The sequence below is a fragment of the Aptenodytes forsteri genome, unplaced genomic scaffold (assembly GCF_000699145.1).
Source record: "Aptenodytes forsteri isolate BGI_AS27 unplaced genomic scaffold, ASM69914v1 Scaffold82, whole genome shotgun sequence".
NCBI classification, from domain to species: Eukaryota; Metazoa; Chordata; class Aves; order Sphenisciformes; family Spheniscidae; genus Aptenodytes; species Aptenodytes forsteri.
The window spans coordinates 8,861,351-8,888,370 of NW_008795490.1; the positions used below are offsets into that span (position 1 = coordinate 8,861,351).

At 40.9% G+C, this 27,020-nt stretch overlaps 1 protein-coding gene across 1 annotated transcript in view; it reads right to left on the reverse strand.

Annotated features, from left to right (window-relative positions):
* Positions 1-27,020, reverse strand: part of ARFGEF3 (ARFGEF family member 3) — a 103,942-nt gene that overhangs the window by 25,433 nt on the left and 51,489 nt on the right. The window contains exons 9-24 of the mRNA XM_009281469.2: positions 25,059-25,163; positions 21,973-22,297; positions 20,444-20,556; positions 18,789-19,699; positions 13,534-13,700; positions 12,099-12,264; positions 10,549-10,656; positions 10,108-10,323; positions 9,739-9,849; positions 8,230-8,380; positions 7,300-7,614; positions 5,605-5,738; positions 3,604-3,749; positions 1,854-2,033; positions 1,293-1,437; positions 49-171 (exon numbers count right to left, since the gene is read on the reverse strand). Coding sequence (XP_009279744.1) covers positions 49-171; positions 1,293-1,437; positions 1,854-2,033; positions 3,604-3,749; positions 5,605-5,738; positions 7,300-7,614; positions 8,230-8,380; positions 9,739-9,849; positions 10,108-10,323; positions 10,549-10,656; positions 12,099-12,264; positions 13,534-13,700; positions 18,789-19,699; positions 20,444-20,556; positions 21,973-22,297; positions 25,059-25,163 — 3,416 coding nt within the window. The remainder of the gene's footprint in view (positions 1-48; positions 172-1,292; positions 1,438-1,853; positions 2,034-3,603; positions 3,750-5,604; positions 5,739-7,299; positions 7,615-8,229; positions 8,381-9,738; positions 9,850-10,107; positions 10,324-10,548; positions 10,657-12,098; positions 12,265-13,533; positions 13,701-18,788; positions 19,700-20,443; positions 20,557-21,972; positions 22,298-25,058; positions 25,164-27,020) is intronic.

The following is a 27,020-nucleotide window of genomic DNA, read 5'->3' on the forward strand; positions in this document are numbered from 1 at the left end:
TTGACATATCACGACTTAATAGGATAAAAGGAAAATAAAAATATTTACCCAGTCCTTTGACAAACTTCATAAGGCACATAATATAACTGGTGGCGGCATTGGCAAAGACCTGGATGCTGTCTGTGTTTAGAAATGCTTCAAAGACATCAAACACCGGAGCCTGGCGTTTCCCTGTGGAAATAACAAGATGAGAACTCTTCCCCATCCCCCATAAAGGTGATTTTCCAACAGTTTTTCAACAATTTAATTGAATCTGTAGAATCTCTTCTATTGTGGGCAGACAGAAATTATCTTAGAAGTAAAACCTTCTCTTGCTCCTGAGGCAACTCATGTAGCCCTTCACAGGAAGTAATACAGACTCCCTCCTTTGCCTTATCTATGAAAAATATCAGCTTATGCCTGCCCAAATGGTAAGAGCAGGTTTGAGCTCTTGAACTCAGCTCAGTAGCTAACACTTCTGTTTGGTGGATGTTTCTGGTTTAGTTCTCGATAACTGCCAAGATGACAGCAGTCACACGGCAAACTATTCAGACTATACAGTAAGAAAATAGCCTTGCTTTCCCAAGTAGATTATCAGCCTTCAAAAGCTGTATACGCTTCCATTTTGCCATCGATCATAACAGATCTGAAAGACAAAATTTAGGAGGAAAACCATATCCTTACACATGACTTGTAACATTTAAAAATACCTTCTAATGGAGCAAAAGAACAGATTAAAGTGATTTCCCCATATTATCCAGTTTCCATACAAGCAAACATCTCTGGGAGGGATGCAGAATCATTCTTACAGCAAACATGGTTTGTAATAGCGCTAGCAATTTGAAGCCTTGTGATTAAGTGCCTGGACAAGCACTTGCCTAGATTATCACACTAACTTACCCTGATGTATAAGAGCATTAGGTTTCACATAGTAAGAAAGACAGTCTACATGAGACGTGGTGGTTGTATACAGTATGCTTTCCTTTCTCTAGCAGGACAGTGACAAGGGCCCAGCCAAGCTCAGTACTCCTGCTCTACTGGTTTGCTAAAAAATATTCAAGTAGGTTTGAAACATTTCTTTTTCATTCTACTCATCTGCCAGAATCTAGAAGATAAAAAGTCAGAACAATACCTCTAATACCCCAACTAATAAACCAGATACTTCAGTACAGTCCTGGAGTATTGGAGTGCCACTGCTAAGTGCCACTGTTCAGGTAGGGCATTTAAATATATTGAGTTAGTTATTGTGTCCCCAAGGAATAAGACAGGGAAACAAAAGCACATATGAAACAGTCAGTGCAGTAAGTCCTTACCCACAGAGTATTCTCCTACAAGGTACTCTTTAACCTCTGACTTGCTGCTGCTGTGCACTGTTTCCAGGGCACTGAACAGGGGTCTCCATCCTGACTGGATCTGGGTAGAACACATTTCCACCAACTCTCCTATAGAGGTGACCACCTGCAGACAGTGTAGGTGAGGTTAAAAGAACAAAACCAAAAACCAGATCTGATACATAGATGGACCTTCAGAAGGAATGAGGATGGCTTTAAACACATTCCTAGATTTCACTGTGTCAGTCTAGACTCATTTATTATCTTTTTTTTTAGAAAAAGTTTAAATAAAATAGAAATTTATTAAATAAATAAAACAGAAAAGTTTTGTTTAATTGCTTTAAAGTCAGGTGTACTGTCTCTGTGCTCTACCACAATGCTGGCTTAGGTAGGCAGAGCCCTTCTGATTCCCTGAAGATGATTAAGGGGCACCATTCGAAGGGAATTTGGGAAACACTCAAGTGGATCAAATGCACTCTGGAGACCATCCTTCTTATGGGCGTGGTAGGCCAGATACAGACACCCTGATCAGGGCTGACTTGCCTGGTCTTGGACATCCTCATCACACAGCTCTAGCTGCATAATACGCTCAAAGGGGCGGAAAAGTGCCTCATTAAAGTGAAAATGAGAAGGCTCATTCCAGTCTGTCAGCACTTCAGTGAGGATGTCATGGATGAAGGAGACAGCTTTCCGAGACACGTGTCTCTCCTTATGACAGGCAGCCTGCAGGGAAAGAAGGAGTATTAGAGTTTGTCCAAGCAAAAAATTTGCTTTTAGTGAGACACTTTTAAGGGAGGTAAGCACCTCATGCTGCTGAACCCTAAAAACAGCTTCACCACTAACGTGACTAGGAACCCCACTGCAATGAAAATGGGAGAGTACTGCCATGGAAACAGGTGACAGACTCTGAGCTGCTTGGTGTTCCACAGATGCATGAAGGTTTGCTGACAATTCAAAAAGCACAGAGCTAAAAATAAATAAATTAAATAATAAAACCCACAGAACAGAACTCATGTGAAATGCAGTCTTTTGTTTCTACTGTGTGACCATCTTTCCCTTCAAAAGGTAGTTTCTGCATATATTCACCATACCTATCTATGCATGATGAAATGTCACTTTTTATTTGGTTATTTATGAAACTTAAAGTGAGAAGGTTCTCATCACTTTTGGAAGAGCTATTAAAAAATTAAACACCAATGAATCTGGATATAAAGTTACTGTTTTGAGCAACTATGCAGGTTATGCTAAATTCTGTCCTACCCCTGATGTTGCTCCTTCCCAGTAATGCCCTCATCTGCACTGAAATCAACCAAAAAGACTGACCAGCCCTGCATTCTAAAAACATGGAAGGTACCTGAGTTTAAACTGGCTTGGGATCTTAAAAGACTTAAAAGCGTTCAAAACATAAGAAGTATTTAAAGTGGTCTCAGGCTGGCATCCAAAGGCAAGTGAGACACTAGTTTTCAAGATAAAGGGCTGTTAAAGCATACAACAAAACTATTCTTTGCTATTTCCACTTCACTTACAGGGATTCCACTGAGACTCCCCAATGTCTGAACTCTGCTGTAAGATAGTCCACACATTTTCTTGAGTCAATGAAATGAAGTGCTATGACAATTTACTAACAGCTCATCTTAAAACTTGAGAGGCATGCTCCCAATAGACCTGGGCCGATGATACCACATACCTCACCAACAGAAAGAAAGGAAGTATTGCACGTTTATTCATACCAACGATACAAATCAAAAACCTCTGAGAAGTCAAGACACCAGCATTTCACCAGGCAAGACTGAAAGTTTGGTTGAGGAAAGGTAGTTTGTTATTACTGAAATCCATTATGTGGCCACTACTGGCATACCACTGACCAGGGCTCACAAGGAAGGAGAAGGAAAGGGAAAAATATCACCATCTTCCCAGCTGAGCTGGCTTTACGTGGGAGAAGAAAGCCTGCATCCTTTTATGGGAAGACTTGCAAGGATGCAGACCTTGACTGGGAAAATAGGTAGACGGAGGAGTTACTTGTAACCTCTTAGGGTGCTTTCAGTTCTTTCACCACAGACACACAGGAAGTATCATATTGCAAAAATCCAACACACTGTCCCTGGACCTGCCCATTTCAGTTATTTAAAAGTGCACTCCTCAGTGGCAGTATCACAATATATGTCACAGTATATACAATACCCCAACAGGAGTGTAACCAGATTTGGCAATGTTGAGGGTCTATCAAGCCTTCTCCAGCTTTTTCAGCTTTGCCACCTCTTGCACAGATTCCCATTTTCTCCCCCACTCCTACCTCTACAAGGTGAGGTGCCACCAGGCTCCAGCAGCGCATGAGGTGGAGCAACGGGCGAGATTTACTCCTTACAATTCTGAGCATGGCATCACCAAGCCGGAACAAGTGAAGTGCGCTTCTCCTGTCCTGGGTAGATTTTACTTCACCTACAAGAAAGTATAAGAAAATAAATGGAAGCTAAGCAGCTCCTCAATCTCTAGATGTCTAAATTGGAATTTAAATCAGGTTAGAAATTACTACTATTCAGTTTGGGGGGGAGGGTGGTAGAGGCAAAAAAAGAAAAAAAGAAAAAAAGAAAAAAAGAAAAAAAGAAAAAAAGAAAAAAAGAAAAAAAGAAAAAAAGAAAAAAAGAAAAAAAGAAAAAAAGAAAAAAAGAAAAAAAGAAAAAAAGAAAAAAAGAAAAAAAGAAAAAAAGAAAAAAAGAAAAAAAGAAAAAAAGAAAAAAAGAAAAAAAGAAAAAAAGAAAAAAAGAAAAAAAGAAAAAAAGAAAAAAAGAAAAAAAGAAAAAAAGAAAAAAAGAAAAAAAGAAAAAAAGAAAAAAAGAAAAAAAGAAAAAAAGAAAAAAAGAAAAAAAGAAAAAAAGAAAAAAAGAAAAAAAGAAAAAAAAAAATCAATGTAAAACAGCCTGTGTATGTAAAAGAACAGGAGATGGACCCAAGTTTTAAGAACAACTTATTAAAACACACTTTATTTTAAGTGATCTTTTTTTTTTGGCAAATATTTTAAAGACAAAGGCTTGGAGAAGTAGTGCAGAAAAGTTAAGCAAGGAGTTAAATAATTGATATTAAGACCCAAAATAGTAGTTGCAAAAACCTTTGGTGACATCTACAGGAAAGAATATAAACTGCAAATTATTTAGTTTTGGTTTGTCCTTTTGTATTTCTTATCAAGCAAAGGATACGAAGCAGAGAATGTGAGAAAATACTTGTCTGTTCCCTAGCCAGTAATACTCGTTATTTCCTATTTGAAAGGGATTCATCTTCCGTTGTCCTTAAAACATTTGGAAAGACACTTCATTCTCTCATTTAAAATACGCTGGTGCTTTTATCTCTAACAAAAGACGTAATCAGGGGGCATACCACTTTTCATATGAAAAAATAAAAAAGGCAATTAATTGCTCTATCCTAATTTTAATTCATTATTACTAACTACTGTTGATTGACTACTACATACGTGATAAGAGGATCGCTATTTATTAAAAATAAAGTGATGAATGTTGAGGCCTGGAGACAAGCAAGAGCAAAAACCAAACAACCTGAAGTGTCACATTGACAAAATGACAAGTAGCACTTCAGGGAGAGGGGAAACCAATTAAATTGGAGACATATACCAGATAAAATCCACGTCTGCCACAGGACAGAACAAAGCCCATATGACTAATGTAACTTCTAAAGGCACAGTACAAATTTAAGTGAAATATCTTCCTTTGGGTCCAATCCTTCTGCCCTATTTGAGACAGTGATGGAAATGACAATTTACAGGCTTTATAGTGTAAGGTATATGCTCCACTCTGCTAGGGAAGAGCAAGCAGGAAAAATCCCACTGCTGTATTTAACATTATTCAGTTGTGTGCTTTGTTTGCTATCACCCATTTTCCAAACGCTTCTGAGGTTATCCCACTGTCAAATGTCTAACCTAAATCCACTGTCTTAGGTCTATGTTCACCTGTGTTTCCTTATTGGATCGGACTCCAAAATGGAGCTGTGATTAAATATCTGTGGATAATTAACACCCCCAAAGTCCAAGAACCAAATGAATGTCCTCTGAAGTGTTTCATAGCAGGTGTGGATGTGGTCCCTGTCCAAAAAAAGCGCTCAACCTTTTCTAAAGACTTTGAATTGCTCCTACAGAAAGATCTTATCAGACTAAACACTGTGTTTTATTTATACCTTGACATTTCAGTTGGAAAAATTAAAACTGTAAGAATACAAAGCAAGTCCTGTAAGCAGTACAGTTGTATATGAAACACAGAACTCTGTAAGGGATCTTCAGGCTATTTACCTGGCATTGCTAGGGAGTAATCAACTGTATCTGTGACTGAATGGAAAAGCTGGGCCTGAGAAGCCTTCTTGAGCTGGTAAAGGAAGCCTGCTAATGCCATCAAGTTTAACTTGTCAGCAGCATCTTCAAAGAGCCTGTGAGTAAAAGAACAGAATCTAATTGAAAAATTCAGGAAATGCAGACTTGAATGTGTATGTAAGAGGAAAACCCTTATCTGTACATGGCTGCCATGTGCTGCCTTTGGTGACACATTGGGTTATCGAGGACTTTTTCACTTACACAGTGCTACAGAAAGACTTTGATCCAGAAGCTATATTAATTGGTGGGTGGAAAGTAGAGTGCTGTAGGACCAACCAGAGACCTTCCAAGATTCAACTGCAGTACTAAAACAAAAAGTCACTTTTTTAAGGAATCGACGCTTCCCCTTTACTGTACCTTAATGCTATAAGCAGTTCATGAACCAGTAATCAAAAAACCAGTGAGAATATGCCCAGTCCTCACGACACAGATCATGACAGCTTCACTGACTTTAGAGTTACACCAGTTTGCTTCATCTGAAGTTACAACCCCTTACATGAAAAACAAATTAATTCAAGTCTTAGACCTAAAGTTGCTGTACCTGATTTGCTATTTAGGAATATAAACAAGAGTTGTTATTTTCAGCTGCAATGAGCTCTTAAGATTTAAGAGTTAAAATTTGTACCCTTAAAGCAGTAAATTTATGCTTACATAGGAGGTGGGTTCCACAGAGATCATAGTGAAGCCACAAGTTGACACAAATATGATTTTCTGACATTGCTTTTCATAAGAAACTTTCTATAGTCCTGGGAAACTGGTGATTGAGTCCTAATAACGTCCGCACTGAAGTAACAGTGCAAAAATCAAACCTGCATCATTAAAATTACAGTACTTCTACTCTCTAATCCTCGGAACCACGCTGTATTGTGATCCCCCTGAATAAAAGGTACTTTCCATGCACAGAGTCAAACTCCTACAAGCAGTGTCAGTATGCATACTTCTTCCTCTGAATTTACAAATAATGCCCTCCTATGGGCAGAGATCAAGAATGCAAAATGTCAGCTGGAGAAAAAAAGGTATTAGAAGCATGCAAACCCAGGAAATTTTCAGCTCTAGCCTGGGCTGCCGAAAGAATAGCAGAAATAGCAAAAAAATCTGACGTATCAGCCTGCAGACCGTGTTGTAGGGACATGTAAGCTAGCCATTCTGTGACAATGCTTGGTGGCCCTTCCTCCTCCGGACATACTGGGGCAGGCTGACAAGCTGTCCACACAGTCCTGACAGAAGCAGCTGCTTTCTAACTGACACTGGTCTTGTCACTCAGTCCTTCCTGTCAGGACAAGACACCCACTTGTTTTGTCTGCTTTAATGAACATAACAGATTAACTTACATGCAAGCAATAAATCCACCACTCTCAGGATGCATTTGATTTACTTGGCATATTCACTATTGTGCACATACTCAGCCCAGTACCCGCAGGGCAGGTACTGCAGAGATGCAGAAAACCAGGTCTTTTAGGAACTGCTGGTTATGACACACACACAGCTCTTTTGTGAAACTCCACTGAAGCAAGTGGCTGCAACAGACAAAGATCAAGCCCCACTGCACCACAGAAAGTTCCCCTTTGGTCCTGTTTTGGGAACAGAGATTCTGGTTCCTGACAGCGCTGCTTTTACCTGTCAGCTTGCGTGGAGAGTGTGAGAACAGCCTTAGCAGCACTGGTCCCACAGAGCAGGCTGCCTCCACGGAAGTCAAAAGCTCTGCCCTTACTGCTCTCTTTGATGAGTTCCTGGATAGAAACCGGCTGAATGACAGGATTGCCGCTGAGGGTGGTCTCTTGCTCTGGGGTCAGTGTCTGGGGAGACTCCCCAGGCTCAGAGTCTGGGTGCAGCCCTCCAGGTGCCTGCTGTGACTGGGTGATGGTAAGGGAGGGCTGGGAAGCACCGTCACTGAAGTGGGTGTGCTCCAGTGTGCTGATGTACTCACACACCCTGAGAACAAACAGGAGAAGCAAAAGATGAATAAAACCCTCAAAACAACTCCTCCCCCCACTAATCACCAGGCTTACTGAAGAAACGCTTGGGTCCGTACTCCAGAGGTGAGTCAGAAGGATAGTGCAAGTACAGCTCTCGGCTGCCTCACAGCCCCATCACTGTAAGAAGCTTGCTTACATGGAAACCCTCTGCCAATTCACAGGCACTGATTTCTACATCTGAACCAGATATGATGCACAGGACATTTCCCTCAAACTGTAAACAGATGATCTCTAACTCTCAGACTACACATAGATAACCTGTCTTCTTACATCTTTTGGCCTCCCGTGTGCCTAGATAGCAAATAGTTTAGTGGTGGTGCCTGAAAAGCCCATTTAGGTTCCTGGGTCTGCCACAGTATTCTGGTAACTTCGAAGTTTCTAAGTGTTGATTTTGTCTCTGAACAGTGGTGGAAAACAGCACCGTCTTTTCTCTTACAGATACTGGCAGTTAATTCACTCTGACACAGTTAATACAGAATGCTCCCAGAGCATGTAAAGTCCTTTTTCTCCGTCCGTTACTTTCAGGCAACATGGTATAAATTCTGTTTCTTTTGGGAAAGCCAGTGAGTACCTGAACACATGAGGCCAACAGTCCTGATTGTGGCTTCCCATCTCCAGGCCCACGTTAAGGACTGCATCCATACACAAAACATGAGCAGTGTGCAGGCAGACTCCCTGCACTTTCCCCATCTGCTCCAGTTTCTGCTCCACTTTCTGTTTCACTGCAGCATGAAAAATAAATAAAACCATTAGCTTCTCCAGCTTTTAAACAAACACTGGTTTGTACATAGGGTGATGGCAAAGGTATACAGTCTGAAAACTATAAAAGAACATGGATTTTAGACAAAAAACAGATCAGAGAAACCCATTTCTTCCTAAAAACATAAGGCAGTTTAAAAATCAAAATCCCTTTGGACCGGTCTTACATGCATGAAAAGAATCAATGCCAGATTAACACCCTCCACCCCCAAATTCACATCTTGCGGCCCACAGAACAGATGCAGGTTGCCAGTGATATTACATGTTTCTCTTTGGAGCTGGCTGGCTTGATATTTGTTTATTTTTACCGAAATCTCCTTTGCTAGGGAAAAAAAAAAAAGAGTTTGCCGTTTTCACATCTATTTCCATGCAAAAGTTTCACCAAAGAGCTTTTGTTAATGCATACTCTTGTCAAAGCAAAACTAATCCTGAGCTGAACTACAAGCATTTGGATCTCATTCTTTTTCCTGAGAATCTCTGAAAAGCTTAGTTTTCATGCTGCATTGGAAGGGAAACAAATTTTGAAGCTTTGCAAGCTTTCATAGAACAGATCTGTTGGCCTCTGGCCACCGCTACTGCCTCCTCTTTGCTTCAGCATGGCCTGGCCAACTCGCTTCGGTCATATCTAGCAGAGCGGTCAAAAGCTAGTTTGTGCTCAGGCCTATTCAGTTTTGTTTTCTCTACTGAGACACCAAGTTTCAGTGCCAAGCAGGGTCATTTGTGCAACGCTGTGTTTTGTTATGGGCTTCTTGCCATTAGAAATTAGATGTCATCAGACACATTTTATGCGCTTCTCCAAAGAGCCACTGGAGACAACAATTGACTTTACTGACTTCCACTGTGTTTGAAGTAGTGGTATAGCGATGCAGAACTTTTTACATGTTATACATATATCATTTTTTTATTCCAGCTTCATTTAACATGATTCAGAAACAGTTTTAAATATCTGATGATGACAAAAGACAACCAAGGATGTACACACAAGACAGAGGGAGGGACGCAAACTCAGCTTATATTACTACCCAACACATTAAAAAAACATATTCTTTCTCTGATGCCCTCTGTGGTACTAGTATCACAAGGCTTAAAAAGTGCCCATTTCAAAAATGCTGTTGGCTTACCTATTGTGACATAACGTTAAGAACCTAGGACAGCAGGACATGTACTGAAGCCTCTAGACATACATCCCACATGCCTACAAGCGAGTGGTGCACAGTACTGGCATTCCCCTCTGTCCTTCTTCTATGTGTAGCAAAGTACTTTCCAGTTGCGTCTTTGCAGGCAATATGAGATAAGGTAGGTAATTTAATCACATAGTTACCTTGAGCTATAGTATCACTGGGCTCTTGGATTTCTTTTTCCTCTTTCTCTTCTTGGACACAGGAGGCAGCAGCCATTTGGGCAAGAGCAGATGCACAGTTAGCAGCAACTCCTGCAAAGCAACAGCACAATTACTGTTTAACCGGCATTTCCTCCCCAATCCCATGCAACCTCAACAACAGGTTGTGTCAAGGAAAGTTGGTTGGATATGTCTATGCTGTAGGGCAGGTGGGCTCTATGGGTAGTCCTACAGTCCAGGTTCCCATTCAAGACTGGAACAGGATGCTGCTTTTCTCTCTCCCAAATTCCTTCAAGGAAAGTTACCATCCTATTTTATGAGTCTGCCATGACATCCCACATGCAGCCGTACCTAGAGCACAGCTCAGCCGGGCTGCCCTCCTCAGTCCATCCAGGCTCACACAGATGGAGTCCTTCTCCTTTTGGTTCTGCTCCTTGGCTCCTTCTGCTCCCAAGATGAAGGCCAGCCCCTTGGAGCTGCCTGCCATGCGGCCAGTCAGTGGTGTGGACAAAGTATCAATCAAGTTCTTCCAACAGCCGATTAAAAGGTATCGGGCAAAAGCAACTCCTGGAGTGATAAATACATTACTACTACTACTGGAAAATGACACAACAGCAGCTTTATCATCAGTGGTAAAAAATCAAGTCCTCTTCATGCTGGACTACCAATTCACGTGTAGGATGTACTGACATATTTCCCTCAACCCTTAAATTGTTCTTCTAAAATACAATCTATCTGAATATGCTTATGGTGTGTAACAACCCACTCGTGCTTATGATACAGTCTTAATACCTGCAACAACAGAATCATCTGTCTTCCGGTTTTGGGAAAGAGGAGATTGAGCTGAAGCAGATGCCATCAATTGGCCACCAATTGCACTGCTTCCCAAGCCATCGATGTCTGCCAGGACATTAAAAAACAACAGATTACTATTTGACACACAGATGGTATAAGGAAAGCATCTCCTGCTGGCTCTTTGTTCAAATAAGTACTAGTGCTCCTGACTTCTCAGGTATGCTTTTTAGTTGCTCTTTTCTGGCAGCCTTCTGAAACCTTGGCATAAACATGAGCTGCAGCATCTTATGATCTGCCCCATATAACCAACGTTTTCTTGAAGATGGGAAATATCCCACCCTCAAAAGCTGCACGCCCCGCCCTCGAAGTTATACAGTCAACAGAACTCTCAGCAAAGATTTCATGGTATTTCTTACAGTTCAGAACTTCCCACACGCTTAAATCTACACGTTTCTTAGTATAACCTTTCAAATCTTGCTAAATCCTATATCTAGATTTTCCCAGACCTCAGTCTGAGTCCTCAATTTGCACCGGGATTCTATGTCCTAAATGCGATTTTTAGTAGACCTATGTAGGTTCAATCTCAACAAAAGAAATACAACCTTTTCTCCAACACAACAAAAGACCAGCTTCTCACAGAGAGTTTAATGTTAGGGACATCAGGTTGATTTCCTTTATAGCAGCCCCTGTCTGTCTGTCTCTTCTCCACATACTTCATGGCTATTGTTTTTCCAAAATGTTTCTTTCAGCTTCCCAGCTCAATAGCTAAAAGCAACACTGAGCTCAATACAATCAGCAAAAAACTTTCAGAGCAGTGCCCTTTGATTACCAGTTAATGGCTCAGCTGAAGCCAGTGTTCTCCCGGCATACACTTTTAATTACCTCTGTGTAATCATACAGTATACACATTCAAGCAGACAGCGTATTTTATATCAAAACAATATCATAGACATCCTGCTGCCTCTCAGCTGATACCATTTGATTTTTTCCTCAAATGAAGCTAAGGACTGTTTTGAAGAATTTTTTAGAGGGGCTCCAGGTTTTCAGCTTCTCTCTAGCGCCATTTGGCATATCCCTGGCATAGCACAAATCTGAACCAAGGGGAGCCCAATCTGTGGAAGGCTTCCAGGATCAGATGCCACTATTTACATTTGTACTGCACCACAGGCACACTGAATGGCTTTGCTATGACATCAAGAAAACGGCAGCCTTACCACTTATCATTAACAGGTACCAAGTCTACCAGAACTGAAGATGACAGAGTTAAGAGATGTTTTGGTTCAGTGAACAAATTTACTCTCCCTGTCTCCCAGGGACGGTTTGTTTTTAAACCCATGCTTCAAAAGCTTTCTGTCTGATCCAAAACAAACACTTAAGTACCTGCCACAGTTAAATCTGATTCCTTCTCTACCAGTAATTTTGTGAAACACCACATGTTGCATGATGACATGCTGTTCTGTATGTAATGCAATGAAGCAGCATGTTAATGTAGCTTGTTTCAGACACGTGTTTGGAAGTTAGCCTTGCCACCATAACGTAGTACTGACCGGTCAGCATGGTGATAAGTGGAAGGCTGTGCTCTTCAGGGCTTCCCCAGTATCCAGCTTCCCCCAGCATGTTCCTTTCTAGTACCTGGTGGTACAGTTCTTCAACCCAGGCCTGGGAAAATACCATCAACACTCCACTGGACTGGACCTGCTTCATGAACTCCTTCTGCAGAGAACCATAAAAGCCAGATGTAAGACAACAGTAAGCTCTACAGCATGAGCCTCAGCCCCTAGATCTACTCCTGAGCGTAAGGGAATGCAGGAGTAGAAATGAAGTTATGCAAAAATAAGAATTAACCAAGGATCGCAATGTGTGTCTATGGTGGAGAATGACACGAACAAGGAGCTTTCCCTTCTCTTATTGCAGTTCATGCAAGACGCAAATCATAATGACAGTTCTTGCACAGTGACAATGGGACATGCTGATCTCTCACTATTTCTACAAGGTAGGGGTAGGATCTCAATTCCAATAAAATAAGTTGTGGCACCTAATGCTGCCTGTCCAACAATCAGGCCCTTCTGCGTTGAACAGTCACCACAGGTGAACTGGGGTCCAATTAGATATCTTAACTATTTTCAACAATACTTAGGCCATGCTCAGGCCTGTTGTGCACAGTGCTGCCCCTACAGAAGGTCCTGAGTCACAGACTTGGTCTCGCAGCTGCTGAAGAACATACCAGAACTGATGATGATGATGTTAAAACCCACTTGTTTCTGAGATCTTCTAGAATATAAATTCTCTTACATGGGAAGCTCAGCAATAATGGTACATTTTGACAGAATTTTTTTGTTTTTCATTTTTTTGTTCCATATATCACCGATTATTTTATTTTTAGGAAAACTGTGAAATGACTTCTCTTGGGTAACTTATTTGAAAAACATAGATTAATGTTTTATAAGTCCTGCAGCCTTCAAAACAGTTTTTAAAAAGCCCAAGAAGTTGAGGAATCCCAGGTGCCACAAAAATCATCAGTTCATATTACTAAAACCTAACTATTTTTCACTCTAACTTCTCATGTCTTCATCTGCATAAATACAAATCACGTGTTAAGCAAGAAATTTGTCATTATGCTCAAAAGTAGTTGCAAGATGAAGGTATGTCCCCTGATAACGTGCACGAACAATACTTGCTGCATCACATGATGCTGATGAAGCTCTGTTCTGAAGATAAGAGTATCCATCAAAATGACTGCTACTTTAATGATAATCAGTAAGCAGCATTCATTCCTCCCCAAATTACAGAGAAGCTGTGTAATTCAGATGCATGACATTTATTGTGCAAGATTCATAAGCAGCTTGGAGAAAGCTTCATTTGCAATTATTATTTCTCCACTTAGCAAGCAGCCTGAAGGCTTTACATGTGGGCTGTTTTATGTGAAAGGAAGCAAAACAAATTTTATTTTTTTTAACAGTTTTCCTATATTCCCCAACTCACCAGCAACACAGGGGCTTGGGCAGGCTTCTTCCTGTAGTAATCCGAGTTGGCCAATTTTAGGTTGAGCAGCAGAGTGTAATGTGAGACCATGTAGAGACTATCTGCATTCATCAGAGTCTGGAAGCTGAAATTTAGGCTTCCCTCAAATCCTGGTGAGTGCATCATACCTAACAAAAACACCATGTGAGCTCTCACATTTTACACAGATTTTGCCTGGAAAAAAAAAAATCAGAAACTAACCCTAGCATTTCAGCAGCAACAGATTGCTAGAATAGTTAATGAATCATCAGTAGAAATTACTCTACTAAATGTACCAGAATAGGGAATAGAAAAATAAGTAGTCCATCTAGAATGCAGTGCTGCAAGTCAAACTGAACACTCCAGTCACAGTCCAGCAAAACAACATGCTAAATTTGAAATACACAAGGAGCACCGGCATTCATTGGGATGACTGCCAGGTACCAAAAAAAAGGCAGGATACATCTGCAATGCTAACTGGAAAGGTGAGGTGGGAAGGGGCAGAGGCAAAGCCTGCATACTTAACTGAGCATACATTGCACCAAATGGTGCTAATGAGGGTGACAGCCCTTTTAACCCCCCAGTAAATCTGTCCTGGCTAAGTGAGTTGTTGGATGGGGACTGGAGTGTTCAGCGCCTTGTAGGATCAGGCTGTAATCATCATTCTCTCCATGGCCTAGAGGTATGTGGACAAATACTTCGGGCCAAGCTGGCTGGAACTCGTTACAACTCCAAGCCCTGTTTAGTTCATACAAGACCTGCTTTCTAGATAGCTGAGCACTTGCAGGTTTGTCAGACCCATAAGCCACCTGTAAGCGCTCAGTACTACTGAAAACGCTATTTGTATGAAACGACAGCCTACAACCATGCCCAGTGGCACAATCCCTTCTTCCCAGGTAGGATGGACGGCACATACGTTTTCCTCTGAGTTAGCTGACCTACTGGTAGAAAAACATAAATCAAGTATGAGCAATACCTAATTGAATCCCCATGATCTGTAGTTTGAGCCATGAAAAAACCAGAAATATTAGACCCCCCCACATGACCCACAACGTTTCATGGTTTTCACATCAACTGTGAAATCCATTCATATAATGTCAATTAGGTAAGATTAAGGAGTAAGCTTTATCCTAGAGGAATGTTTGAAATGAAACAAAAAACCAGCTTCCAAGGTTAGTTACATGATGAAGTAAGCTGTGTCATTTGTTAACTGCTGCAGTGGTTTACTGTGAATATATTCCTCCCACCATAAAGCTCATGCCTCTTCTTAGACAAAATACAACAAACCATTAACATTAAAAAAAAAAATCCACACACAGAAAAGAAGCAAATGTTTTTCTTGCCTCGTGAGGGTTTGAAAGCTCTGTGCTGCTGCCTTCTCGGACTTTCCACTGTCGTCACTTTGGGGGCGTGGATAAGGTGAGTAACTGTTTGAGGGCGGATTTAGAAAGAGAGTAACTGTTCCAGGGTGGGTCTAAAAAATGAATAGCTGTTCAAGGGAGCAACCTTTGTGGAAGAGGGGTGATAGGGCTGGCCACAAACCATACGCACACGGGTTGGCGTGTGCTTGGGGTAGATTTCTCGTGGTGAACGTTAACAGAGAATCTTTACCTAGCACCAAAACTGCAACCACGTGCTTGAAAGTAGCCTGTGAGTAGCTCCAGTGACTCCTTCATCACTGAAGGCAAAGATGCATCTTAACACTTTGTTGGATGGAGTATCATGATATTGATGTAGCTAGAATACATTGATTTGATGCCTCATCTCTCTTAACTATGTACCTCAGGGACTAGAATCTCCTAGAGTAATAAAAACCTCAAGGCAGAGAGGTACATAAAAGAAAAAAAAAAAGCCCACTATCTTTTGCATTAAAATATTTAAAAAAACTGTGCAGCCTCCTATACAAGACTACAATTAAAAAGGAAGGTGTATAACTGCACATAAAAGTGGCTACTACATAGTGGGTATGTATTTGAGCACCCAAAAGTGTTTGGGAAAAATATGGTCCCTAATTTCCTCTAAAATATGGGAAAATAAACAACTGCATTTGAGAGGTGCTGAGATCTCAAAAGCAGATTAGCTGATGCATAAACTTGCAATGATGCTTAACAACATAAAAACCTTGCCACTAAAAGCTACGGAATCAAAACTGAAAATGTTTGCTATGATTATTCACACAATGGCACACTATTTTTAGAATTAATGCCTTGACACTGCAGTTCATAAGAATAGTTATATCCAAATTAAGAGTTATGTCCAAATTAAGAGAATACCAATAATCAACTTTAATTATAAAAATCTGCCAGCTATAATAAACAATGAGGTTAGCACACTGTCTTAGCAGAGACAACAGCTTATTTAAATTGGCCAGGTAAAAGGAGGTCCTGAAAAAATGCAAACTTAAAGTTTTGTGCAAGTCAAGATAATGTTGAGAATTTTTAGATAATTCAGTATTTTTTAAGATAGACATCACACTCCAGTGTCGCTAAGGAATTTTTTGGCATTGGTTTTATCTAGCAACAAGGAGGAACTTTCTGAGGAAAGATGAAAACTGTAGACTAGGAAGGCTTTTAACCAACTGACTTCCAAATCTTAATTTCACCATAACTCTGCTTAGCTGACTTCACTTTTTCCATGCTTATACTCTCATGCCAGTGCCTCAAATTCCTACCTCCTTTCATTGCTTTTCAATCCTACGAAAACATAATAGTATTACAACACTATTTAAGGACCTAGCCTGTAGGAAAGACTACTAAATTGTAGCTAATGTATTTTTCCCCTAAAGCGTAAGAAAAATTGAAGAATGAAACAAAGCAGTTAAATAAGGTCTCTCAGAAACACAAAAATACTGCTTCTGTACTGGCTGGTCTCAGAACTGCACCTGTCTCTTTTCTCAACTCAAATCTTAACAAATACTCAAATTTCCTAATGTATTCTTCAGGAATTATACATTAATAGATGCTATACATACAATGAATAGGACCAGTTCCTCTAACTTCATCATCTAATTTGTGCGTTGAATTGTTGGTGCTAACAAAGGAGTCCTAAAGTAAGGACTCAAATGTTGCCTATAGAGGCAGATCAGACTGGTGTCTCGGAAGCTCTCCAGGGGAGTTCCTACGCCAGACGTGTTTCAACTTTAGTAAGTCTCTCTCTATACAGATCTTCAAACTCACGCCTCTCTCACCTACACAGGAACACAAGTCCTCACCTCAGGAGGACTGATGGACTTTTGCTTAAGATCTGAGGTACAAGTTAAGAGACTGTTTCAGCTGGATTGAGTCTCACACCAGGTGTCCAACTGAAACATGATCTGCACAGATCTTGTGAGAGCATAAATTACACCTCTAACAGCCACAGCTCTATGAAAACACCAGAATACCTCTTCCAAGCTATATTAATACAGTAACTTGCTACTATATTTTTCCATGATCCCTTACTGAGTGGCATCTTCTAAGAATACTTCATGAAATCAGACTGGAAACATGATATACGTTTTTTAGTACAGATTTAGCCATGGGGGTGGCTTTCTTAGAAAAGTGAAAGGTCTTCCTCAAGTCCAAGACTAGGTATCTTTTTAAGAGATGTACAACCCAGAAATTAAGGACTTAATGCAGAAATCGAGTTATATTCTTCCATTTTTCTCACTGTATTAGTCATACTGAATGACAACAAAAGCCACGTTTAGCCTTAAAATCTAGAAGTCTGTCAGGTCTACCTCTTCCAACACATGTTCTAAAGGGATTTGACAGGCACAAGAGAAAAGAAGTGGTATACTCATGCACGAGGGAACAGGTGCACAAGAGTTTGAGCTAGAGTTCTAGTCCTGGTCTTTTGGCATAACCTCACTCTTTTTCAGGAAAAAGAAATCCCTTGTGACAGAAAGGATGCTTTTGAGCACCTCAATTAGGAATGTAATTAACATTAATGTCCCCTTTAAGGTATCTCCATTCTGTGATCTAACATGGCCAATGTTTCTTAAGAATGTCATCTACCATCTTCCTGAGTTAGGGCTTATTTGAATGGCATTTAAACAGGATATCAGGAGTATCAGCTTATTCACCCAGCTTCATATCTAAATTATGTTGTATGATGATGGGAGGCATCCCTTCTGACTCTGTATGAGTTTAATGTGTGTGAGAGAGCACAAATGAATGAAGCAATGATTAGGAGAGGAGCAATAGGAAAGGCAATTGTGGTGAACTAAGTTAAAGAAACAGAGAAATATATTATAACAAACATTTCCACTTTGGCCACTGTCAGGAAAAAGAAACCCTTCTAAAAATATATATATTTATACACATTTTAAATATACTATCAACAGGACAAACTAGCCTTTGCATGGCGTTTTTTTGTTTGATTGACCAAGTCAAGATCCCAAAGGTTCTAACCCTGAAAGAACTGCAGGTATTTAATCTCTTAAAAGGTAAGATCTTTAACTATTTTTCACTTGGTCTGGGCTTTGAGCTTTGCATTTCCTGTAATGATAGATAGCAGTATTAAGAAAAACAAAAGAGTGAAGAAGAGAGTCGCTCCTCTTTTCTTTTCCTTTCAAGAGTTTACTGCTGTGGAATTTTTACCACCTTCTTTGCAAGGCTGGCATTACTAATACTAATGCAGTGATGTACTAAGCTACTTAAACCTCTTTCAAAACAGGTGATGGTCCTCCCCACACCCCTTTCATGCTAAGGGGCAACCCCAGCCTCTCTAACGACAGCATGTGCAAATCTTCTCAACAGATCCTTATCCTTTCAAGAGTTTACTGCTGTGGAATTTTTACCACCTTCTTTGCAAGGCTGGCATTACTAATACTAATGCAGTGATGTACTAAGCTACTTAAACCTCTTTCAAAACAGGTGATGGTCCTCCCCACACCCCTTTCATGCTAAGGGGCAACCCCAGCCTCTCTAACGACAGCATGTGCAAATCTTCTCAACAGATCTCCACAAACCTGTGAAGAGGTATCTTACTACAGAAAATCCGATTTCTCTGTTGACTGAGGACGTAATCCAGAGCTTGTTAAGAGTTAATGGATTGACCTCCCTTTGAATCAGTGCCTGTATATTCAATTTGCTTTGCCCTAAATGAAGTGTGCTGCTGTAGAGGAATGTGCTTTGTAAAGCACAACCCTCCTCATTCTGGATATGTTCTCTGAAGATGAAATCCTACAAAAGAATCTGCGTACAGTGCTGTCACAGTGTGCGTGCTGGTTAGACAGTAAATATTTGCTTGCAAACCTGAGCAGAAGGTTGAAGAGAAGCTCTGCAGTGCTCCATCCACCTCCTCTATGCTGGGAAGAGCTATAAGCCGAGGAAGAAGAGTTTCAAGTGACTGGATGAACAGCCGTGCACTGTGCTGGTCTGCTTCTTGGTTTTTCAGCAATTTCAGAGAGAGAGCAGCAGTACGTAAGGACCTGTGACCTGGACAATCCCGTGGCATCTGCTCCTCGTCAGCCAGGGAGCAATTGTCAGAGCCTATGTCTGAGACATCTGACCTGCCTGAGTCCTTCTCTGCTGCCATGGAATACTGATCACATGAATCAAACTCAGTCCTAGAAAGATCCTGGTCATCTACACTGAAGTTACTTTCACTGTATCTGGATCCATAGGACCGGGTCTTGCAATCAACTGATAAGAAGTTAGTTATATCTGGATAGACTATGGTGTGGCTTCTCTGAACAACATCTGGCTGGTCGATGGTTTCTGACTCTGGTTCTCTGTAACGTATCTCTTTGCTTTCGTGTCCAGCTGGAGATGGCAGTGAGTTTTTTTGACTTTCTGGGTTATCCTCTGGAGTTGTCTGTCCCATATCCCCTTCCAAAGTGGTCTGACCAGTGTCTGTGGTAACGCTAATGCTAATATCAGGACTCTTCTCATTTCCTGATTCCCAGGCAGGATTTTCTGAGGACAGGATGCGCCTCTGCCACCTAAAGTCGGCATCATTGATCTCCATGGAGTCCCTGCTCGTCTCAGTCCCATCCTTCAATTCTTCTAAGCGCCGGAGCAGCAGCTGGATCTGCTCTTCACTAAGGCCCCTCCCTTGGCTCAGCTCATCTAATGCTCCAAGCAGGGCAAAGACGCAGGACACTGAAGCATAACATGCTTCAATACCACCTTTGATGCACGCTTCTGTCATCCCGTCCATGATACTAAAATTAAAACAGTTTATTTAAGTGATGCAGCACATACAGTGAGCACGTCACTATTATCCAACACCATTCCTCCATAACCAGTAAAAAAAGAAGTGAAATTATCCTGTAAGACTACTCCTGAGAAAGACAACTAGTATCAGAACAAATTATTATGTCTCCCATGTGGACATGGACATTCTGTGAAGGGAGTGCCAACCAGGGAAACAGTTACTGTGCCTTTGTAGCAGCATGCATGGCATGTTTTCCCTTACAGACAAGCACTTACACTGAAAAAAGCCTCAACACCCAACTGAAGCTACATTTAAAGCCATCTGTGTCCTGAAAATTATCTTATCTACAAGATATGATCTTTATAAGAACTGAGAATCCTTCTTGCTCAATCTGACAATGTTTAAATTTTTGATTACCTCCTTTGACGTCATCTTGGAAATGTACCTCTAAATAAGCACACAGTTATTTCAGTGCAAGGTTAGGGACCCAAACACAAGAATTTCCAGCTGTAAACCAACATATTTAGGTATTTTGGCAAACTCCACAAGGTAGTTTTCTATGCCTTTACAAACAGGCCCAGACTGATGACAAACCAGTAAGAGCTTTTACCCCTCTTCCATTTTCACAGCTTATTTAACCAGGGAGATACCCTGGCTCATATTTGGGTATGCTTCTGAAGGTACAACTGTTTAAGTGTCCTGTGTGCACAGGTTTAAGAGAGAAGAGGCTACAGGAGGAAACAAAGCGTACAGCTTGAGAAGATCCAGATGGGACTTCCTTTTAGAAATAGACCTCTTCCTGGATTCTGACTCAGAAGAGCAGGGCCCTGCCAAATCACAAAGCCGCCGAGGACTGCCAAGTATCTGAAAGGAAAGGAAACAGAAGTTACTAGAGGATTATCTAAGCATTATTTAAATACAATAAATGAGTCATAGTTCTCTCAAGCCCTGGAACCCGAGGTAGCAGTACTGTAATTTCTCACAGCAAAGGAAAACAGCACACTGATGTTTTACTTACTAAAGCTACCTTTCCTCTTTTTAAGGGCAGAAAAGCAGATAAAGAAGAGCAGAATATTCAACAAGAATCACATATAGAATGTTCTCCAGTGCTTTACACTTTTGACTGAAAATGTTTCAACTGATACCGCACACAAGACAATCTTTATGCCTAAATATAGAGCAAGTATCTTGCATTATATTATATACACCAAAGGGAGCCTTTCTCTTCAGTCACCCAGTTACAAAGTGATAGAGTCATGCAAAGATAAGCAAAGAGATTCCTTCTGACTCAACCTGCCGGGTGACATCCTGTTAATGTCCACCAGGAAATACAAGGAGAAGGCTTTACAAACAAGCCCATATTAATAAGCAGAAAGAGGCAACAGATATGTCCTGCAGGAAACAACATTAGACTGAGCTTTTCCTAAAACTTCAATTGTCATCTTGCTATTGTTTAAAATTAGAGGAAGACAAGTGCCAGGGTGACTACCAGTTCAGACAACAACCCAGTGGGTGGCTGTGTGGTGGTAGGAGAGATCTTCAGACACAGAACAGCCTAGGTACATGCAAGCTAGAACAAAAATCCTCTGACAGAGATCACTGTTCCTACAAATCACGTAAGTTGCTTTGTGTTCCACATGAGAAGAAGGCTGCACATGTGAAATGGAAAAGCCCATGATTTCAGCTGCTGCTCAAAGAAGTCTCAAAATGTTCCAGTTCTAGTGCTGTCAGAGGCACTGGCCAAGAGGCCAGAATGGACTGGTCTTGACATGGCCACTTACGACATTGGCAGCTTTCTTGTGGCTATTCTAATAAAGCTCAAGGAAACTGTATTTCAAAAACCTGGCACGTAATCAAAGCACATATTCACCTTAATGCCTGGAATACTACAGTGTGAAGATGAATGTCTCCTTCTAGCAAGAGCAGAGAGTGGGGAAAGATGCCAAAGAAGTTGAGAACTGGATCACTATACTGTATCTCACCCAAAAGAGCAGTCATGACTCAGTGATAAGATCTGCTCTACACAGTACCACAGCATGAACACTGACGGAGTTGTCATAGCAGCTTGTGTTATGGAGACAAATATAACTATTACGACTTTGTAAAACTAAAAATATTTATCAGAGTGGCTTTGATGTAAACAGCTGTGCTCAGAAAGGGTGATTTCAACATCCCTAGTGCTAAGGTATGGAATGGACTGGGATGCACCTATCAGCAACATTTACTGTTAAATAAACATTTTGCTTTACATGCCTGGATTTGCACATGCGATTACCCTACCTCTTTCATAATTTTGATGGCTTCTACTCGGTGCTGAGGTGGTGGGTAAAGCAGTATCCGGTGATAGAGAGACTGCAGCACAGGCTTCATGGATTCCACTGACCCCACCAGTCGAACCAGTTCTGCTGCAATATAATATATGGTCCGTGCAACTGGCCCACTAAGGGCAGGTGCTGTGGAGGAACAACCTGAACCCCGGCCATGATCAGAGATCCCTGAGGAAGGTGAATCAGCCTCAAGGCAGATGCTGCTGTGGGCAGAGGTGATAGTTTTGTCATGGATTGGATTTCCCAGAATTACTACTAGGGCTGGACACAGTTGCTTCCTGAGAAAAAGAGAAAAGCAGCAGATGGTAACTGAAAAAAAAAAATCTCACAGGAACAGATTGAAAATAGCCCATGGTTAAATGAGATACACACTCTGGTTTTAATGATCAGTCAACAGCAGTGGCTAGATAGAACAACAAATTACGCCACGCATTTTTCATCTCCCAAGCATCAGCATGTTAGTACATATGGAAATACTTTTGGGTGCTTTATAAACATGGTACTGATTTTGCAAGTTCATGTTGCTGCACAGTGCTGCCCTTTACATGATAGCGTGGCTGCCTCTTTCATTGGCCGCAACCTATCACAAGGTAGAAATTCTAGGTTTCTCCTGCCAAGTGTTTCTTCTTCAGTCCAACTTGGGACCTTTAAAAAAACCTGACCAAACAAAAACCAATCTATGTTAACTAGGAGGCCTGATGTTTCATCACTGAACTGCACATGCCTGTATTTTAGAAAGCACCCTTAGTTGTGAGCCTCTGTTCTGCTGGCTTTTGAGAACGTAATTAAAGCCCTCTACAGTAACTCAGTGTGCATTGTAACTCTTCATATGCCACTATACTCTAAAAACACCGTCCTTTCTTCACTGTCTTTCTGCATGAATACTCAAGTTAAGTGATTCCACACCAGCAGATCACTCTTCTGTGGAACCAGAGCCAAACCCAACTCAGCACTTTGCTCCATTAGCTGTTATTTCAGCTTTGCACTCATGCACTTGATGTTTTACTTCAGTCTGCAAGACCCTAATTTAAAAAACCAAGTGCTGCGTGAGAATGCAGTCCCAGACCTGATTTTCACCCACATGCCTCAGAGGTTCAAGCTGGGGCCTACAGCAAGCACCCAATGACGAGTAATGATTCACCATAAAAAGTAACACATTCTTATAGGTAAGTACATCTTATTTTCTCAAGATTTTAATGCAGCCCAGAACTTTCATTGCTTCTCTTAATGTGCCTGCTAAAACAGCTCGTTTTCCTGAAGTCACAGAAAGAAAAACAGCTTTTAATCAGACATCAGACAATGACTTTGAGTCTGCTTATTCCATTTCTTTCTCCAATCAGGTACACTTCAAAACACATCAATTCACTGCTTAAGAAACGTGCCTGTCTCGAAGCAGGCATAATCACAGGTTGCAACAGCAACATATTCCCCACACATCTTAGTCCCATCAAAGTGCTTCTGTATCAAACTACGGAGAACACTGTCAGAAGAACACAGAGCTAAATCTTCTGTCTCCTCCCTTCTTTATCTTCTGTTGAGAACTGACTACAAAGTGCCAGCCAGAGAGAAAGTTGTGTGCATGTAGGCAACAGCTCCTTAAAGAACACAGACAACTATCAGTTTGGTACGCAACTTCACTAGACAGCTAATGGATTAGTGTGTACTTATGCTGCAATATATTCAAAATGATGTTTGCAGTTTAAACTGTTTCATGTCTTCCTAGTGGCAGTTTTGTTTTGGTTTTCCCCCCTCCCACACTTCATCTTAAGCATGTAGCTGGAGGATGAATATTCCTTGGCAGCAATGCAGGTTAAGAAATCCTGCCCCTGATGGCTTGCCCTCATGATACACAGTTACAAATACAAACACCTGTAGATTTGCAGTGTAAACTGGATCATGAAAATGATGTAAATTTAAAATAAAACAGGAAGCATTTTCTTTTAACCGAGATCATTTCAGTGACCTTGCTTATAGGATGGCCCCACAGTCAGTCACATAAGCATAAACAAAGGGTTGGGTGAAATTCAAGGGCAGAAACTTCTGAAATGGGTTTGCCATGAAAGAGAGAATTCTGCTCTTACGTTAGAGCTCCCAGAGGCCTCAGCACAGGGTCTCTATGCAACACTGCCAAGTGTTATCAACCTGAAGACCCTCCAGTCCAGCAGCCACTGATTTTCCTGGGACAGCAAGGGAAATTATGGGTGCCTCTGCATGTTGCATCCTTAGAATTGGGCCCAAGTCAAACACTTCCATTTCAAAAATTACAGGGTAAAAGCACAAGAAACACATCTGTCATTAACAGTCACATATATCTTTTCTTAACACAATCACCCGCCAAGGTCACAGGATGGGCAGGGACTGCAAGGAACTGCATATTAGTTACATTCTTGCTTTATTACTATGACTCAGTTATCCATATGCTATAAAAAAAGCACTATTGCAAACAAAATGAGGGAAAAGGATTATTTCAGGTGCTCCAAGGTGATGATATCAAACAATTTAGAGGTAGATACGAACACTAAAGACATCATGCCTTTCTGGTGAAGCGTATTAAAAAGAGGATTTCTTGATAAAGTGGAAGCACCACAAAGGCCATTTAACCTCAGCCCTTATACAATGCAGGTCATAAGCATTTCTGGTCACCAGCACACCATCTGACATTAATTCTGCTTATCTTCCTGTAGTACTGCATCAGAGCAGTAAGAATCTCTACAGCACCCTCCTAGGGTAAGCAGAATATTTGCGTGTTTAATGCCACACACAAATCCGAACAATTGCAGAAAGCGTAAGAGATTTTCTGTTCTGGCTAAATAAATTAGACTTCATTACAGTGATAATTCACTACAGGGATTTAGTGTGCTAGCTGAGCATGAGGTCCTAACCAATCTTATATGAGGCACGGAATGAACTGATAGTAGGTTAACAGCGAGCTCTGCTCACATCTGGAGATTTATTACAGGTTTGGTTGCATGGCTGGGGGGAGAAGGTCTTTTTATACTTACAAACTGAATAGTTGCATTAGTCTTCAGATGTACTCACCATATTAGATCAGTGAATCCTTTGTGCTGGTGCATGCTCGGAGAGGAGCTGTTTAACATGGAGAGGATGCACTCCAAGTAAAGAAGCTGAAGTTGCCGATTGTCACTGGCAAAGAGAAAAGATGCCATTCACGTCACAAAGATTATTTAATTTTCTAAAATAACTACATTAGTTCACTTGAAAAAATATACCGCAGTTTACAGCAGTGATTTATTTTGATTCTTCCTATGGATTTACAATGGTGTGATCACTTTTATCATCCCATTTATTTTGTACTGACCACATGCAGCTATCTGCTACTTTTTGTAAGTAATAGTTTAATTAATCAAACTTCAGAGTGAGGAATTAAAAAAAAATCTATGTGAAAAAAAGAGGAAGAAGAAAACAGAAATAATTATTCAAATTCGGTCTAAAAACTTGAGGAGGAAGCAGCCCTTAAACAGAGGAAAAGGAGACAACCAGAAGATTTTGGACTATTGGATAGTTTCTTCAGGCAATCTGAAGGGCATTTAGGCTGCTCTCATCTGGTTATATTTTCTCTTTTCTTGGTGACAGCCACAATGGTCAAAAGTCAATGTCTACAGGCAGAAAGTCGCATGATGACATGGCTACCTTTCAGGGCCTTGCCGGTTACTCTGTCAAAACCATAAACACAAAGTGAGCTTCATGAGAAAGAATGTGAAAGATCCTGTGGACACCTGGAATTGATGCACTTGTAACATACAATGTGCTTGTACCTACTCTCAGAATTAGCTGCAGGATTCAGGAGACAAGCAAGGCTGAGGTCTGCCTTATGAAAGGAGTTCCCCATGCCAATTGCACTCACATTCTGGTTTTCATTCCTAAGACGACTAGGATTTAATCATTCTTTTTTGGCCCAACATGAGAGCTGGATGAATGTATTTTCTGATGTATTATGGTAGGTAAAGGAAGCTGTAAAGAATGGATTTATCTTAACTGAAATTAAGGAATGAGTGGTTAAACATTGGAACAGGCTGCCCAGGGAAGTGGTTGAGTCCCCATCCCTGGAAATATTTAAAAGACGTGTGGATGCGGCACTTAGGGACGTGGTTTAGTGGGCATGGTGGTGTTGGGTCGACGGTTGGACTCGATGATCTTAGAGGTCTTTTCCAACCTCAATGATTCTATGATTCTAATGAGAAATGTCTGCTCTTCCGTCACTGCCTGAATTCCTTTTGTTCACATAAATGAATTTTCATCCAAGTTCTTTTCCAATTAATGATTCTATGATTCTAATGAGAAATGTCTGCTCTTCCGTCACTGCCTGAATTCCTTTTGTTCACATAAATGAATTTTCATCCAAGTAGAACAGTACCTGTTTCACATGCCATGCAGAAAATAAGGAATCCCGAGGCTTGAAGCTAGGTTTCTAACTCTGTGCTATGGAGGGTTTAAAACTGCTGGCTGGTTATATATTTTAGAGGTGATAGCCTTTTCCTCACAACAGTCCACACCCATCTGGAAAGATACACACATTCCAGATACAATTGCCTTCTTTCCTGACAGCTTTTCTTACAATGCGTCTTAATGCAGATCATCAACATCTTGCAGTTGACACTTGCATGGGCATGCACAGGGCATCCCTGCACTCTTGATTGCTCTGATGCCTCTTACTACCAAATTGTTTTCCTGTGGTAAGAAATGAACATTGCAGTCCTGCACACCTCAGCGTAGCTGAGTGTGTTCGTATCACTGCTGCCACAAATTCCAGAGTCACCAAAGTCACCAGTGGCCCCGAGAAAAAAATTCTCCTCCCTGAACTCTTCCTCATCACTCATAGCTGTGCCTCCCTCAAAACCAAATTCTAAAAAGCTTGACATTTAGGAGGACTTAAAGTAATCTTCAGACTAAGGAATCAGAACAGGCAGTATAGCATACTAAAACCTCACTTCACTGACCTGGAGGTTAGAAAGTTAAGTTGCTGCCAACAAAGTGTTTTGA